Source organism: Lycorma delicatula, chromosome 5, assembly GCF_047948215.1.
Source record: "Lycorma delicatula isolate Av1 chromosome 5, ASM4794821v1, whole genome shotgun sequence".
NCBI lineage: Eukaryota > Metazoa > Arthropoda > Insecta > Hemiptera > Fulgoridae > Lycorma > Lycorma delicatula.
Window position 1 is genome coordinate 151,024,630 of NC_134459.1, and position 19,260 is coordinate 151,043,889.

At 31.9% G+C, this 19,260-nt stretch overlaps 1 protein-coding gene across 6 annotated transcripts in view; it reads right to left on the reverse strand.

The window, feature by feature from the left end:
* LOC142325494 (rhotekin-like) overlaps positions 1-19,260 on the reverse strand; it is a 426,138-nt gene that overhangs the window by 127,967 nt on the left and 278,911 nt on the right. For 3 of the 6 annotated variants that reach the window (XM_075367326.1, XM_075367327.1, XM_075367328.1), the window contains one exon: positions 16,183-16,524. The exons of the other annotated variants lie outside the window; for them this stretch is intronic. In XM_075367326.1, coding sequence (XP_075223441.1) covers positions 16,183-16,338 — 156 coding nt within the window. In that variant the 5' untranslated portion in view covers positions 16,339-16,524. The remainder of the gene's footprint in view (positions 1-16,182; positions 16,525-19,260) is intronic. 6 annotated transcript variants of the gene reach the window in all.

Here is a 19,260-nt window from a genome sequence, read left to right on the forward strand (position 1 = left end):
GGAACTATCACAGGTGCAGAAGAATCGATTAAAACACTAGAAGAATCAGCAGAAGATAGAAAAAGAAGAGCGGCCTTTAAAAAACATACAGAGCTTTCAAAAGGAAAACGGAATCGTCAATAACTTAAAAATTTAACAAGAAATAAGGAGAATGGAGACAGACATGGTACAAAGGACCTGCCTCATGACAGATAACCATTAATAAGTATGTTTTTACTTCGATTTTGAACCAGTGTTATCAGCGGACGTCGCCCTAAATCTTGATAAAGTCAACAGCCTAATGAATTCCAACTTGAAAATAATCACACATCATCCATCATCAATAAAAACAAATCTTATTTTAGAAGTGCTGTTTAAAAATTAAATGATTATTCATATTCTATGAAGTAAAATAAGAAAATCATGTGGGAATATGATTAATTACTGCTATTTTTTTAAAAATTATACTACCAAAAAATAATTTCGGCATTAAATTTTCTCCACAATAAATTACCGATGAAGCAACATAAACCAATTTAAAAACAATGTGTTTTAGACATTGTAAAAAAAAAAAAAATAAAATCCCAAAATTAATAAAACTAGCTCATAAACCTAAAAATTTAACAACAAAACTGTAAATATTGTCTAAAATTATGAATATTACATTAAATATAGAAAAATAATAAAAATATTTGAAAAAAGTAAACAATAAAAGCGATAATTTACAGAACAACACGTGAAACCAAATACGAGATCGAAAAAATTAAACTGAAGTAAAATTCAAATCGTCAACCTAACAAATATAACAGTAGTATTTTCTAGAGCACAGTTTTCCATCGACGTTTATTCAGAATTTTCTAATTTAATTTAATACTAATTAAACATTTACGTAATTAAATTATTTAAGAATAAAAATTCTCCCTATACTAATGATGTGATCTACATAATTTTCTATAAACTCTCACTTCGGAAAACAGGATTTTTCAGTATTTGGAAACAAATATTAAAAAATGATTAAAAAAAGTGATTAATGTTATATAAATATAAATTTTAATGTTTAAATAGGTAAGCGTGTCATAAATAATCAGCCTATGGCGATAGAACATTAAATAAAAAAGCATACCGCACTTATACGAGTAATTAATTAGTCACAGTGCAGGACGAAGTTATTCGCCAGAGTGCGGAAGATCCAAAGCAGATTATGCAGTATATTTTTCAGGTGGAAATAACAGTTATCACTGGAGTGGTGTTTGTTGTAAGTAGGGAAGTAGAATAATGACCCACCGGGTTGGTCTAGTGGTGAATACGTTTTCCCAAATCAGCCGATTTGGAAGTCGAGTGTTCCAGCGTTCAAGTCCTAAAGGCAGTCACTTTCATACGGATTTAAATATTAGATCGTGGATACCGTTGTTCTTTGGTGGTTGGGTTTCAATTAACCACACATCTCAGGAATGGTCGAACCGAGACTGTACAAAACTACACTTCATTCATACATATCATCCTCTAAAGTAATACCTGAACGGTAATTACCGGACACTAAACGGGAAAAGAAAGAAGAAGGAAAATAGATAATGCAATTTTAAGATTCGTTCCAGTGTCCGACAGAATATTATCGTGCTATATGTTCAGGGGTATCCATTTAATATCACTCTAAGTCAAGTATAAGCACCGACAGCTGTAAGTGAGATGATTGAGAAATGGAGCTATGGAGCGATTGAGAAATTTTATGATCATTACTGATACAGCACATGGATGTTAGAGAAGTTGTAATACTGATGAGCAATCTAAACGTCAAAGTGGGATCTGGAAATGAGGATAAGATTGTTGGTGGTTTCGGTCTTGGAAATAGAACGATACAGCTACCGGTCGGTACGATATCATGAAGTTGAACTTTGCATAATCAACACCTTCTATAACTTACACAAAAGATAAAGACGACTACATACTAGGAAATCCCCTGCAGGCAAAGATGGCAATTTGGTGCGACATCAGATTGATTATATTATCATCAGATATATGTTTACAAATAGTATTGGGTGGCTTAAAACCCACTCAATACAATATACGGGAATAAATAAATAAGCGTGAGAATGCGCGTTCAAGTACAAGTATTTTGCGCCAATTAGTAATCACAAAATCAAGGAGATAGTCTTAGAAAAGAATAAAATACTGCACTAAATTATCAGATAAATTAAGAGTTATATCACTTGCAGCAACTTTAAACAACCCAATTTTTTTTTTGCATAAGTCGCAAGGACAGACGCCTGAGGTTAACGGAGAGTATTTACGTCGACAACAATTTTGTCATCGACAGTTGCCGACTACGTCACGGTGCATTTTATTTAATCCCTTTGACGTAAAAAAAAATATGAAAAAAATAAACGAGTTACAGTATGATAAAGAACTAAAAGGTGACCAGTTTACGACGACATAAAACTTTTTAGCGTACGTTCTCCAACGCATAACGCATTCCCATTTTTCGACCGCAAACACCAGTAATAACTGGTTTTTTCTAATTTTTAATATTATTCCAACAAATAAAAATAACATTACTATTTTTCTAAATATATACATCTCTAAAAAAAAAAAGAACAACACCAATTAATTCATTATCTATGCGTAACAATTACAATAATCTTTAGTTCAAGATATCAAGGATATATGTGTACAGGCCAACAACTTTTAACGATTCAAATTAATCTATTTCCAAAAAAAAAATAAAAATTAGCATTTAACACATTAAAGTACGCATAAGCTATATTTAATCGGTTAATTACTCTGTACATTAATAAACTGCTTTAAATAAACATTAAATATAATTAACAATAGAATGAACTTATAATAACTGTGACACGTCCCTCGTAAATAATAATCAACTACGAAACAAGACAGTTTATTTCGGTTCGCTTACTTAAATATCATCAATTTTGCAATTCTGCAACTAAGAATAAAGAATATAAATAGAATGCCACTACAAGTAAAAGTACCACACGAGTAAAATGGGGAAAAAAACATATCCTTTTTTATTACAGCATGTGGTTCACACATGCTCCACAACAAAACCATAATACAGTAATAATTAATTATTACTCCGATGAGGAAACACTTTTTTTCTGTAGTAAAAAAAAAAAACAAAAATAAAACGGTCGATTAACAGTTGTGGGCATCCTAAATAACAGAAAAAAGAATGCATAATTCCCCGGGGGAAAAATATAGTTTTAATTATTCGACATATGTAATTAATAACTTAAAATATTTTATTATACAGAATAATCAGTCAGCAATTTGAATTACTAACCGGTAAAATTAATATGAAAAAAATATACATATACGTAAACTTTAAACAATATTAGAAACATTAATAAAGTAAGACATATATATATATATATATATATATATATATATATGTACTGAAATTTATCTTCATACTAAGATCCTGACTATATCGAAAGTAGCCAGCGATACGTCTGATTAGTTGGACGTAAATCATTATGTACTGAAATTCTAATTCAACTGCAAGTGTGATTGCGATCTAGTTGAATCACAATTGATTTTTATATGAAATTTAAAAAACCTATTTTCAAATCAGATCCAATATTTAGGTCAAATGCAAATATAAATTTGGAATATTGGGATCGACAAGTTAACGTATCTTTTTAGATTCTACCCTGGAATTGGACATAGTATGTTTAATACAACAAGCACGCATACCCTCTGTAACATTGAAGAGGAATATAATAATTTTTTTTAGTATAAGACTACGCCCGCTTTATATATAAATACTTCATTAACTGAAAAAAGACAAAAACTTCACAAGTACATTTTATTTTGAACGAAATGTTAAATAATTTAATAAGAAGGTAAATTTCCCTACAACATTTTCATTATTTAGATTCTGATGCAAAAGATTACTTAAACGTTAAACTTGATTTTTTTTTCGTAAAAGTAAATTTGAAATAATGAATTTCAATTAAATTTTATCAAAAGCTTTATACATCAACCTTATATTATTGTAACTTATTTTACTGAACGGTTTGTAATACAAATCGTAAGTAAACACGGTAAATATACTTCACACATTACCATCTTAGATTACTACCTAGGATAAATAAGGATTATTGAAATCGTAAACAGCGTTAACAAAAGTAATAATACAAAGATTTTATGTACAAAGCGATTTAGATGGAAATGCTGAAATAATTTTCATAATTATTGAAAATTCTTAATCAAGCGACCAGTTTTTTTGAAATCATTCGGGAAAAATTAGAAAGTCTATTCTGAGGATAGGCAAACGTTTTTTTAAAAAGGAAGCCTGAGTCTGCCATTCAAGTGATCGTTACTGAAAAAAAAAAAAAAACAGTTTTGTCCTGGTAAAGATTTTTTTTAAAGAATTTTACATTTTTTGAAGAATTTTCTTTTTGCCATGTTCAGATTTCCTGGTAAAGATAAAATTGTTTTTCCAGGATAATTGTTTTTTTATAATCAGGAGAACCATGAAGTATCTCGAGAATTTTTATACTTAATCTTCCAGGGTTAAGTTAAAAAAAATTGCCTTTTAATGAATCAGAGGTATTCCTCGGTATAGTTTTTTTTTGTCTCTTTTCGTAGATTTTACCTACTGCTTTTCTACATATTCTCCTCTGCAATAGTGTTTTGCTAGACACACCTGTCGGATCAATATTGAGAATACGGAGAAGCGTTTTCAAATTATCGCGTCCTCTCGATATCTGTTCGGTTTTATTAAGGTTCTGCCTGTAGTTGTATGCGGGAAAACTCTATTCCTATCAGTGGCGATATAAAATGCACAACTTAGGTCTAAGATGTTTTTCGGGTCAAGTTGGACCTCTAAAACAAATCTAATATGATACAAAATATCATTTTCAGAAGTCAATGGTTACTCAGGATACAACATATAATATATATGAGACTCTTATTTATACTATAGAAAAAAAATAATAAAAGGCTCTTACCCTTTTTTTTATATGTATAATCAATTTCCTAACTAGTGAATTTTTTTTATAGAATGAATTTCTAAACATTAGAAAATTTTATTAAAAATCAATTCTTGTCCCTTCTTTGGTTCTTAAATCCTCTCCCCCTCCCCTTCCCTTCTCGCGTGTATATACGCGCGCGCGCGAGAGAGAGAGAGTGAGTATGGATGGTGAGGGGGAGGAGAGTATGAAAGGATGAGTGTGGTGGAGGAGTGAATGGGTAAGAGTGGTGAGCGGGTGTGAGGGAGTGAGAAGTGAAGGAGGGAGAAGGGTGAGAAAGAAAGAGGGATAAGGTGGGAGGGAGGGAGAAGTTCATGCTGAATATTACCCATTAATTCAATAGCAATGTACAACAATTTTATAAACAGAAAATATCAATTATCTTAAAAAGAGATGAACCATGTTGATCGGCCATGTATTAAAGACATCCATGACCAGTTAATTTGGAAATAGAAAGATGAGAAGAAAATAAAAAAACACGTCGATTACCTTTTTTTTTTTTAACTTTTCCCCAAATTGCACCTAAATCGAAACCGTAGTCCAGAATGAGTAACGTGTAAATAAAGAAAAAAATCATGAGGTAAAGAACAACCCACCCCTTGTGAGATTTCTAAAAAAAAAAAAATTCATAGTAAATTTGTTTATTAGTTCCAGAAAAAATACACGCCAACACATAGTACATCCATATACCCAGAATTCTCCCATAACTTATATGCTCCTTTGAACTCGGGAATCTCAAAACGTGGAGAAATGAAAATAAAACCGGGTGCTAAATTTTTACTTATAATATTAAAATAAATTCCTTTCGTATAGTACTAAGCTATTACACTAAATTAACTGGGAAAATAAATTGAAGTTTTTTCGCTACAACTATTCCCATCAAACTAGATTTAATTTTACGAATTGATTTTCGGTAAACACGAATTAAAGAAAATCAAATTTCCTACAATTTTTTAGATTTTAAAAACCTAGTAAACATCCAATAATTAACTTATAAAACGTAACAACATTCAAAAAAAAATTAACGGCTTTAAATATAAGTTATAAAACACTTTCGATCCAAAACACTTAAACAAAAGATTATTTGATAAAATCATCTCTAAGATAAAACAATGGAGAATAATTGAACTTTCTCATAGACTGTGTGATTAATTTTAAATTAAAACAAAATGTAAAACGACTAGTTTGTCGATCAAACCTGGAATACGAACGTGAATAGAACACATAAAACTTACCTTCCTCCCCACCAAAAAAAAATAATGCAAAAATAAAAAAAAGTGACACAACCTAAATAATGCTACTTCTTTTTCTTTCCGGTTAACCTGTAAACTTGTTTCAACTTAATTAGGTCTGTATAACAACACCTTAACCTTGAATCGTAGTGAGAGTACATAGGTATAAAACAGAATGAAGTGGCAACAGAAGGAAAAAAAGAAACACTTGTTCTGCATACCATTCAAGTTACTTGAGTAACTTTTAATGATTTTATACAATACCTCATTTCTGTTGTAATAAGTACATTACTACTAATAACAATGAATATAGGCTACACTCGTAATTTTCCAGTACACGTACAAGTATTAATACTACTCGTACATATATCAATAACCACATTATTTTCTTAATATAAATGCTGGTTAACGGGGAGAGGGAAAAACAATTAGGCTAACATCTAAATTGTAATTCGACAGGCCCAAGTAGAATGCGAACTGGTACTAAACGTGCAATAAATTAACATTTATGCTAATAAGACGTATCAAACTATAAATACCAAGGCCTAAAATATTAAGTAACAAGGCTATACATATCAACGACTTCCTTACCGGTCCAAGGGAATCACGAACTCGTACAAGACGAGATAAATATTATTATGTTTTTATCCAAAATTCATAAGAAAAACGTTGTAAAACTTCTTTTAATAACCAAAGAATTCAATTCCTGCTTAAAATAAAAATAAATCGACTAAATCTAAAACGTTGTGGTAAAAACGAAATGTTTATTATTAAAATTTAACTAAAAACGATAAATCTTTACTGGTATAGTAACCGGAAATAAAGCAGTAAATTTTTGAAACGGATGATGTTACTCGGACGAGTGGTGGTAGCAAGTAAATCTCCAGTAACTTGCCCTTTGTCACCACAGTTGCAAAGAAGCAATGGGGCGTGCAACAGTGACAGTGGGGTTTCTCTGCAGACCTTTTTCTTCTTTTTTTTAGTAATAGTGGATGTATTGTTAATACAACAAGCCTATTTACCGCCATTTCAACATATTTTACCACGGCCGATTTTCCTTTAGAAATGCAATCCAGTATAAGGCAGATAGCTTCAGGAAGATTTGTTCGATAAAGAAAAACTCCCTCTCCAGCGAGATTTGTGAAATCGCTTACTACAGAACATTAAGATCGGCAGACAAGTTTTCGGAAAAACATTTTTGTCATCCTGCCTCCAAGTAAACGGTCTCCTTTGGTGCATTTAAATACGTATTATTTATCGTAAAAAATTACCGTTGTTTAGTATTTAAAAATGAACAAATCGTAGTAGCCGAAAAACGTTCCTAGAAAACATATCGGTATCGCCGACGAATAAAACAGTGATATCGTGAACGATGATTCATTGATAGGATGCGTCAATCGACAAATTTTCGTTTTAAGCTATCGAATACACCCTCCCTTTTCATTGTGAACGTGTGAATAGCCAAAACAAATCGGTATCATAGTATTCTTTGAACAAAAGTAATATTTCCGTGGATTATCAATTAATTCAATGCGCTGCTGTCATTACGTTAACAGTTGTATTGCAGAATCTCTAAGAGCTGCGCTATTTTCTCGCTTCGAACCTTTATCTTCTAAGAGTTCTTTTCCCCGATGGACTACGTATAATCATCCAAGATTCCTCCCAACTTTCTATCACAAGCTACACACTACATAATCACCAATCGGAAACCATAACAGAAATTTATCCAATGTACAGATAGAAGTAGGTTTTCGCTGAAAAATTCATTTTTATTTTTCATTTATTTTTAACTAACATTTTTAATATTTCAACTGTTTGAGGTTAAATCGCTAAAAAACATAATCGTAACGGAACGTTATTCATACAGTTTTACTTAACACCTGAATATATACAAAGATTGTGACTGTTTTTAATCGCTAAAACTTCTACACGCTAAGAAAATTAACCAAGATAAGCAGATTCACGTATAGCGTTTACACACGCGCGCGCGCTCACACGATCTCCCTCTTTCATTCTCTCTTGTCAAACAGTATGAAATGCCTAACGCCACTTTTAAGAAAATTCTAAAGATTTACAAATAGGAGCTTACATAACAACGGTTAAATAATTCAAAAGTATTTTTAAATTATATAATAAGCCCACCGGGCTGATCTAGCGATTAACTCGTCGCAAATCAGTTGTTTAACAGCAGATTTTAGAAGTCGAAGGTTCTGAGGTTCAAATCTGAGTAAAGGTTGCTTCTTTACGGACTTGAATACTTGACAGTACCGGTGTGCTTTGGTAGTTGGGGTTAAATTAATCACGTGTTTCAGGAACGATCGGTCTGAATCTGTACCAGAGTACATCTCATTTACATGTCATACATATTATCCTCATCTTAATGATCCGTGGGAGTTGCTTTCTGTTCACTAGTTGAACAGACTGCAGCGTCCACATTACAGGGGGGAAAATTATATAAAATAATTTATTTTGGAACTTGAGGATAGGCTGAACCTACAGAACTATAACTAACTTATAGAATGAACCACAAAAAACTTTATAGTGGGAGACATCAACTGTCACAAAGCGCAAAACTAAAAATTTATCTATTTTTTATTTTCAGTAATGTCGCAAATTTTACAAGTGACATAATGAATTTCCTTTACGCGTTACGCTAAAAAAAACCGCGTTAAAAGTGACATTATACGGCTCAATACATTTAATACAATATTTAAATCCTCAAATAACTTTTTTCAAAATGTTTAATAAAACAGGGATGAAAGACAGCAAGTTAAAAAAAAAATGGGGGGAAACCACAATTACATTAGTAAACTTACGACACCACATACGTATCTCCAAAATAACCTTACATTGAATTTCAGTTTAAAAAAAAGATAAGTTATACGATAGACTTTAAAGAATAAATGTGTCAAACACATAATTAAATCGATATGAATGCGTGAACGTAGCATTTTAAACGTGACAGTCTTTAATATTAATACTTACTGGCAGGAGATCAAAATTCTAAAAGTGGGTGAATTCACCCACTCTGATACACTCCTAAATGTCAAAACTCTAACATCTAGTAGTAATCTAGCAAGTAAGTTGTCGACTCGGATAAGCAAAAACAAAACCGAATAAATAACTTTAAAAAAAAATTTTTATCCAAATGAAAACTGAAATTCCATTTACTAATTTTATTAAAGTGTAACTGAAAATTACATTTTGGACTCTACTAATATAGACTATCCTACTAATATATACGCGCTCAAGGCTGATTAATGCAATCAATTAAGTTCCCTAAACGTCTTAGTAAAACATTATATGGCAAACATTTGTTTTCAGGGTAACACTATTTGGATCATTATTTGATAGTGTACATTAACTAGAAAGAAATTACCCTCCTCTAAATCAGAAATCTTTCCACATTGTCTAGTTTTTTATAACAATGATTAAATTCGTATCTGCCTTCAAGTAGACCTCAACACATAATTCAACAATTAATTTAAAAGCCTACTTTTGTTCTGTTTCTGGTGAAGGTCAACTGATGCTTAGCGGTACGTGGATCAACTAGATATTTCCACAAGTAATAAAATATAGGGAATACGCGATGGTATTATTAGAGATAGCTTGAGCCTGTTTCAAGTTAAAAGACATTTTAATTTTTAAAGTAAAGCAATTTTGTTACAATATTTATATTTAAGCTACCAGACATAAAATCGTTGATCAGTTAGGTGTTGCTCTCAATCAGGGTAAAAATACCAGGAAATATCGAAAGACTGTGTGTGGTCCAACTAGGCGCCCGCTGCCCTGTTGACAAAGGGCTTAAAACTAGCATGCGGGTTGTGTTTGCCTTGTGCCACGATTATTAAGTACACTTGCAGATCATCCTTTCTAATTATTCACCTCTTCTTCTTCATATCATACATCCCTTAATCAACAAAATGAGTTTGAACGGTATAGCGTAAGTTCCCGCCCAGTTCAAGCTGAGGATATTGAAAACCGATGTGGGTTTTGTACAGCTGCACCAATTTTTCTTCTTAATTTACCAAGGATCCTTAACATGGCGTTTTTGAAAAGCTTCGATATTCTCTGGAGTACGCACTATAGGTGGGCGTTTCTGTGATTTCTGCCAGACGAAAACTAACCGTTGAAGAAAAAACTGTACTAGCTGTTGTGAAAAAACCGGTTAATTATTAATCTGTTGATGTTCATGACTATTTTCCATCACATTACTAAACTGATTGTTTTTTTGTGTATGAAAAACAAACGTTTCATTTTAATATTTTTCTCATCGCACTGGCTGCAGGATGTTTCGGTTGGCGCCAGCAAATACCATATATCATTTTATCGCAAGATTTGACAGGTTTATGACCCTTTTATTCTGCACTTTAATATTACAGTACTTTCATGAACAAGATTTTGTTTTTGAAACTGTTCGATCTTAACAGTATTTAACATTAATAAAACAAAGTTTGCTGGGCAAACAACTTATTTTCAGCAAAGTCTATTCACTTTTTCTGTTTTCGTGGGAGTGAGCTGATAGCTGTGTTCGCTAAGCAGTATTACTATCGGGCGGAAAAAAAGATTTTGTACTAAGTGAAACAACAGTTTTTTGTTTTTTTTGAGAAAGATCAGTTTAGTAAAACTGTTTGATATAGTACGCACCAAATCCAAGTCGGTTATATTTCACCTCAAACACCGAGCCATCAACGTTTTAAATTTTCCTAAGTTTGTATTTTTTTTTTCTTTGTGTGACCAAACACTTCTTTCATGAAATAACAACTCTTGTTTTTATACGGTATTCCAAGACCATTCTTCCTTTGACTGCCATCTTTGATAAACTGGCGTGGATAAACAAACAGCGCGACACAAACACGATCGGATAAAACACGAAGTAATTTCAATCTAGCAATTTTGTCACATTACACAAATACGTTCATAGAATAATAGATTGATACTGAAAAAACAAATTTTAATGAACTATCTTGTATGATGTGGGGATAGCAAATCGTAAGAACTCTTTTTCCCTGCGTATTATAATCAATAGCTGCAATATTTATCGAATAAAGTCAGAAAATTTAATAATTTCTAAGACACAAATATGTCATACAATATTCCAAACTAAGTAAAAAATATTCGATTTCCCATAAACGCCAGGTATCTAATTGCATTAAATATTTATCTATCCTTTTAATGAAAAATAAACTGACCTCCGCTGATACTCTTTGCTTTTTAATGAGAAATTAAAAATATAACTTAAATCAATAACATAAAATTAAAAAACCTGTTCGACAAACGTTCTTACATATGCAGATCGAACGCATAGTAGACACTTAAAAGATTTTTCGTTATACATTATAAATGAAAGCTCTTGAATTCGATTCCTAGCTTGGGCTTGGAATTATATTTTTCAGTCATATCTAATTACACGTGAAAATTTTCATAAGAATCAAAAATCATCTTAATTAGCTACGTGATTTATCAATCAAAAATCTTTAACTGTATGTAATTTTTCTACATTAAAAAAATACATTTATACAGTAAAACAGAGTATTTACAATTTACCTTAGATAGTTTACCAATTCTATATAAACACTAAGATTTTAATGTACCTTAAATAAAACGTAACAGAAATAAATTTCTGGTATAATTTATTAGTAAAAAAAAACCAAACACGCGGTAAGAAACACTTCCTTTCATTCTTCATTTTACAAACAAACAAAAAATAAAAAATCTTGACAAGTTCACCGGGCATAGTTCCAAACGAAAGCGGAAGCACTTAAGAGATTTACTTATAGTCTATACGTACTGAAAATAATAGACTATATAAATCTAATTAAAATAGGAAACGAATAAATATATAAATAAATATATATATATAACGGGACAAATGCACTACGTAGGTAACAAGCAATAAAATTATATTTCAAGGATTACCAATGAAGTTAAATATAGTAATTCACAAAACAATAAAGTAATACTGTATTACTTACGTTACTAATACGATAATTTTATTTAATTTCAGTATTTAAATGTTATTTATTAGGTAACAAAATAATAAAAACATATGAGTATCAAAAAAAATTGTTTAAATTGGAAAAAGACAAATCAAAAAAATTTATTTTGTTACTTTTATCGGCTAATTAAAATACATTTCATTAATTTTTTATAGCTAGTAAAATTAACTCATTCATTTTTCAACAATTATCGGTGTAAATTATCCTTATTATCTCGCTGTTCACCAATATCCTGCTGATCTGCGGAGAATGAGCATTATCGTTCATATTAGAATGATAGGATAAATAGGATTAGAAGAGAATACAGGACAAGGAAACGAGGGGAGAATACCGATCGTATTTATAACATTATGATAAGCTCAATTATTCTCTTAGTTCACCCTACCAAGTCGTAATACGTGCACACGCTAATTGTTCTACGATAGTAAGGATAAAATAATTCTTGCATTACTTCAACCGTCCCAAAATTTCTTATGGTACGGAAAGAACCCGAAGTAAAAGTTACCGATCGAGAATTGCTTTCTATAAAAGTTATGATGATCACTACAATCGGTCCCTGTGATGAACAGAAAGAAATCGTCACTCGCAGAGTAGAATACCGTCTGCATTGCAGTGCGGGTTTGGCATCCCGATCTGCAACCGCACATTTGGGTTATAAAAGAAGTACCTACTTCACTCCTCTCTTTACTTAAGCTGAGATGCGGCGTTGTTATTCTTGAAGACTAGATTATTTTTGAGAGCGACTTGCGATTTATGTAAGATTAACTTTATCGGGACTATTATTTTACCGGGGGCTTAACGTACGCAACTTAAGTTAAAATTATTAAATTAATAATTTTACGCTCGATGTACCAGGCTATCTTACGATAAAAATAAGAATTTCCTACGGTAAATGTGCTACTTATATCAGGGGAAAGGTGGCTGCGACGTCTGAAAATGTTTTGAGAACGGGAGAGGAGGGAAATACATTTGTCACTACGATTCATAAGCACAACAGATGTAAAAACGGAGAAACTAAATAAATTAAGGGGATCCGGAAGGCCATTACATGAAAAAAAAATTGATCGTTTTATTTAATTACTCAGACTTTTCTATTTAAAATTGTGTATAACCCTTAAAAACTGATGATTATTACCGGAGATAAATCACTTTTTGTAAACAATGCACAGCTGTTTATTTCAGGTCACACAAAATTGTTATTTCAAATGGAACAGTGTAGTTGACTGGTAATATATAGCTGTTTACATTTCCTTAATTTATTTAAATGTTATATATTTTTATATTTAATAATCAAGATGGCTCTGTAACTCATCTGTTGCAGTATTGTTTATATTTCATCTTTAGTGAGGTTCGTTTTCTGATCGTGCAAGTTGATATTGTTCTAGTATTATCGATTGGAGTGCCTCGTTCTACTAATCCAAGAGTATATAAAAAAAATTTGTGGGAATAAAAAAATTAATCAAGAAAAATTAGAATCTAAGGCGCGATCTATTCAAGCTAATTCTTCACAGTTTGCTGGTACTTCTTCCAAAAAACTTCACGACTTAGATTTAATTTACGATAAGTTTAGTTGTAAAGAACAATTTGGAAATGGAATAGTAGATTTAAATATTTTATTTGAAGTTTTTAAACATTTTTCGTCATGTAAAGAATGTACACACCTGTCGGCTTACAGAAGCAATCGTAGACAAAATTCAAACCTATTGTGGACCGGCTGTCCGCAGAAAATTTAGTAACTTAGAGAAAATGCAACGATCCATTTGGGCTATGTAAAATCCACTAAAAAATTTGTAAAAATTGTTAAAGTAATTGATAAAAATCCAATATGTTTAAAACATTGAGAAAGAACCGTTCTACAAAATAAAATAAAAACCATCACCCTATGTATTGTAGTAGTTCTTGTAAAAAGGTACCTTGAATTTGTAAAAATGAACATTAGCGAGATGGGACGTTCCGGGTTTCCTAAAAGAAACAGTTACGTCACGGGGAAAGACGGGGAGAAATGAGCAGAGCGAGCTAGAAAAGGGAACAAATATTTTAAGAATTCTTATCTGTTAATTAAAAACGAAAAAAAAATTATTTTAATCTATCACCTAAAGAAGCAGATACAAGACTTTGAAATCTTCAAAACGTGTAATACGAGTATTTAATACAAAAACAACAGACGCAGAACCAAGAAGCGTAAAGGAAAATAAATAACAGAACTTTACTTTTTCTATCCTGGATACCCTCTACGGGAAAAAACGTTATCTTAAAAACAGATCCTATAATTCTTTTCGCTTCTGATTGACAATGACCTAAAAACTTTCATATTCGATCGATAGTAAACTCCACGTAAGCTCACAAGCCAAAGAAATAATCGATGTAAACTGACAAAAGAAAGAAAAGGTTTGCGGTAAAGATTACAGTGGGAGGAAGAAATATACCTTCAGGACTGAAATAGTTTGGCCGCGTTAAGAGATTTGTAAAGAAAAAACTTTCTCGTCAACATATAAAGAGAATTATCAATGAGCAGGTCGGCTGACACACAAAAAACTATTGTTTTGACCAAATGAAGGACGATTTACGAATTAAATACACCGGGTGAAAAATCATGAAAAGGACTTATTCGAACTACCAGGTTCACCGAAATGTTCAACCATGTTGATCATAATATTGATACGAATAAATCCAAGCTGAAGAAAAAACCAAACAAAGAAGAAATAAATTTTAAAAGTATTGTCTACTTGAAGATTTACAAAGTAAAAATGCTGATCTTCATGAATAAGGTTTGTAATTTCCTAATCTAATATTTAAGTAAACGTTCATGCATCTTACTTTAAAAATAGGTTTTTTAAACATTTTTTGCATCGGTTTGTCTACCTTTAAAAAAAGAAGCTCTGATGAAACATTTAACAGAAGATATCAGTTGAAAAATAATTTTGATCCACTGTTACGGATTAATGTATCATTTAGTTATAATTATCATTATGTTATCATTTTAACAAATATCAACGCCAATCCATAAATAAAGTAAAATGGAGAGTGGAGAATACGTATCGATCAGGAATTGCAGGAAATGTTTGATCGGCAGGATATTGTTGGTGAAAGTAAGGTGAGATGGTTTAACTGGCTGGGACACGTTGAACGGGTGAAAGATGCCAGGGATGTGAAGGAAGTTTATAGAAGAAACTATTGGAGAGGGGCGCAGATTGAGGGGGAGACCACAGAGGCGATGGACTAAAGATGTGGAGGATGATTTGGGGAGAATGAACGTTACAGGATGGAGGCGATAAGCGTCGGAAAGGGAGGAATGAAATGGCACCTTGATAGAGGCCAAGACCCTACACGGGCTGTAGTACCAAGAAATATGCAAGTAGTAATCATAAAGAAGTAGCGCGGTAACGACACCATATTTCATTAGAAAAGTCCCACGTTCAAATCTCGGTAACGCAAGAAATTTTCTTTATACTTCATTCCTTCAAGTTGGTTTTCATCAGGAAAGAAATTCCTCTTAAATCTAAGAAAAACTGGGAAAATGGGAATGGAAAGACCAAATTTATTACTGAAAAAAAGAAAAAAATCTCCGTTTTGGAGAAAAAATTTCTTCCACACCGAACACAATGACGTTTATGCAAATTTGTAATTAATAACAAAATAATGAATGTAATTAATTAGTAACTCAACGGTTAGCTAATTAAGTTGTCCAAAATCTGCAACATTAAACGACACTCGATGTAAGACTTTTCTGTTCTGAACAGGATTAACTAGTCTGAATTCCTAACAGGATTGCCAGAAAAGAATTGCAGATGTACCGTGTACAATAAATTGTCGAAAATATGGCAACAATGTCAAGAGTTGACCTTTGTAGGATAATCAATAAAAAAAAAACTAGACAAAAAAAGGACAAAACAAGTAAAATACATTAAAGAAAAAATAACTACTAAGTAAATAGATTTAAAACGTGCACAATACTATTGATAAATTAAAATGTAACTTTACCTTCAAATTATGCGCTATTTGCCTTATATAATATAAATCCAGATCTTGTAAAATTTCAATTTTTCCAGCATTATCATTTTGTTCCGTACGTCTTTCACCCTTTTCACCGGGTTGCGACAAGCTGAGCGCCGCAAGAGGTGGAAAGCAGGAATCCATTGTTCATCAACCCTTACTTTTATTTCCCCATAATAAAACAGCTATAGCACAATAAACTTCACACATATAAAAGTAAATCACGCAACGACGTAAACAAAAACATTTATTTACAACATCGTTGTCGATTTTTATAAGTAAACCCCGAATCACTTCACTGACAATCTGTCATTAACTTTTTCCAAGATTCTGTAATACACACGACAAGAAATTAACAAAATTAATTATCTCATTGCACATTAAAGAAAAGTAATAAAAAAAAGAAATGTTTTTCACTGTCATCCCAAACGTAACTGCAATTTTATGTTAAACAAAAATACAATTAGCTTAAGTATTCTTTTTTTATATAACAATACTACCACGTACAGTTTAATGTAATGAAAATTTAAAAAGTTTTTTTTTAACTAGTTGCAATACAGATTAAATAAGATTCGTGCTTATTTAAAAAAACATATACGATCTCTTTTAATTGAACTAAAATTTTATAATAATTATCATCATCACGCAAGTTGTGTCACCGTATCCTGTATAATACAATAACACAGCCAGAGGTGCGCTTGCGTGTATATATCGTGACGAGGGTACAGTGCCCTTGACAATCAAAAAGGGATTGTATAGTCGCAACGGTGGTAATAACGAAAAAGAGGGTTGTAGGTTGTCATGACAACGGGCTCGGGCAGCACGTGGTTCGTTCGAAACTTGCCTAGGCTTGATTTAACGACTCCGAAGCACCCCCTGTAAGTGTAAGCTTAAAACACTTCACTAGTCGTATTATAACGAAGACGACTGTTATTCTACTGTCCGTCTCTAAAGATTTTATCTTAATACTCTTATTACAGGACAGAGTATAAACTCCAGTAACACAGTAGACTTACTTGGTAGCTGTAAATCTTTTTTTTTTTTTTTTTACTCTAGCCGTCAGTAAAGAGACAGTACACAAGCAAGGTTCAGTCAGAAGATAAAAAATATTACGTTACATCTAGTTAGCCGTTAGTCTAGTCATCTTTTCATTTATAGCAACTTAATTCATTTTAACTACTTTATTCAACAGGAGAAGAAGTTATAACCTGTTTAATGGACTTATTTACGTTGAAGTATTATTACCTAAACACTTATTATGTAAAAGTAATCGTTTCTTTAATTATTAATTTTTATTTGATTTATGCTCGCTGTATCTTGGAAATCTGTTTTTAACTAAACAATTTTATTGCTATGAAGGAATATCATTTATCATAATATTTGTTCACTTCTTTATTTATTATACATTTGTATAAAATTTATCATAATAGCAATTGCCCACCCGTATACCTCATTGATTTAGTACTAAATTTAACAAATTTCGATCGAGATAATAACCAAAATCATATTTGCAAACAAAACTTCTTATGAAAAATCGTTACATACAACGTCATTCTGCCTGAGAGCGAGAAACCTTACCGACGCAAAAAATCTTACGAATCTGAAAATAAGTTTGCAGGAAAACAAAGTCAGTGAAAATTAGCCGTTGGAGAGGGGGTTAAAATGTCAAAAGTTCGATTTAAAATAGGACATCGTTTCGCTCGGTTAATAATCATAACAAAAAATTTTACAGAATTGTTCATAATTATTTTTAGCCCGACCGTTTTTTTAAAAGAAACCAACGCGCGCGCAAACAAATCGGAAAACATAATTACATTAATGACTTCTAAACAAAGATAAAAAGCAACAAATTATCTCATGAAAGAAATACGGTTAAAAGGTTCAAGATAACAATGTGTAATGTTTTGTCTTGTTTTGTCTCAGTGTTACTGTGTTGTTGTTCCGTGTAATATTTTTATGTTTCGTGTTGTGTGTTGAATTCAGTTTTACCTTCTACGGGTGCATAGTTCAGTTCCTTTGCTTCGTTAAGTCCTTTCAGTCTTGCTTAAGACTCGGTAAGATGCGTTTTGTTTTTAGTTCATTAAAATAGTACACCGATGGTAATGTCACTCGTGGCATTTGCATCGGTGGCATCCTGGCCGAGACGACTGGAATATGTCAAAAGCCGACGGTTTTTATAGCCCATGGGCTCCGGTAAATCCCATAAGGGCTAGGAACGGAGGGGTTGGCGGAGGGTGTCTTCCTCTACGGGGATCAGGATGGTAAGAAATGATGCTCAATCCACGAAGGAACGAATTTTTATTACATGCTTCCCTTTCCAGAAATTAAAAACCCACCTAAGAACGAGTAAAAGGTTCCTAAAAGAATAACTTTATCCGTTTTGCCCGATCATGCGGGATTCGGAAGAATCCGACTGAAAACATACCGTTCAGCCAGATCCGCAATCGACTTGCAAAGCAGTAACTTCTCCCACCGCTTATGTTTAGGCGGAAGAAAAATGAGCCTTTTTAAGTAATAAGATGTTTTACCCACTGTTAACCACCACGGCCTAGTAATAATGGTATTGTTTAAGACTACAATGTCGACTTACCGGCGAATATTTTTTACAGAAGCATATAGCGTACAGCAGTTGAAACTAAATTTTCATTTAAGTGTAATTTTATCCAATAATTACTTTTAAAAAGCGTTTTCTTTTAACAATTTTTTAGTCAAGAACAATTAATGTAAAACTTAGCGGAAAATCGCTAAATGAAAAAAAGGTAAATGAAAAAATACTGAAATTCAATTCATTTTCATTAACATTCCTTAAATATTAACAAATCTTTTGTGGAATTTACATACACACTAAAAACCCTTTGAATAATTTTTTTGTGAAATATTAAAAAGCGATCCATCCAGTTGTGGTCGTTTTTAAACAGAACCGATCGACTGATCTTTCTAACATAAGCTGGACAAAACCAATCAAAAACAGATGACAAATAAATAAATATATTATATCCGCTTTCAAGTACACCAAGCGAAACCTTCAGATCGGTCGTTCATTACGTCTATCTAATTGGAAATTTG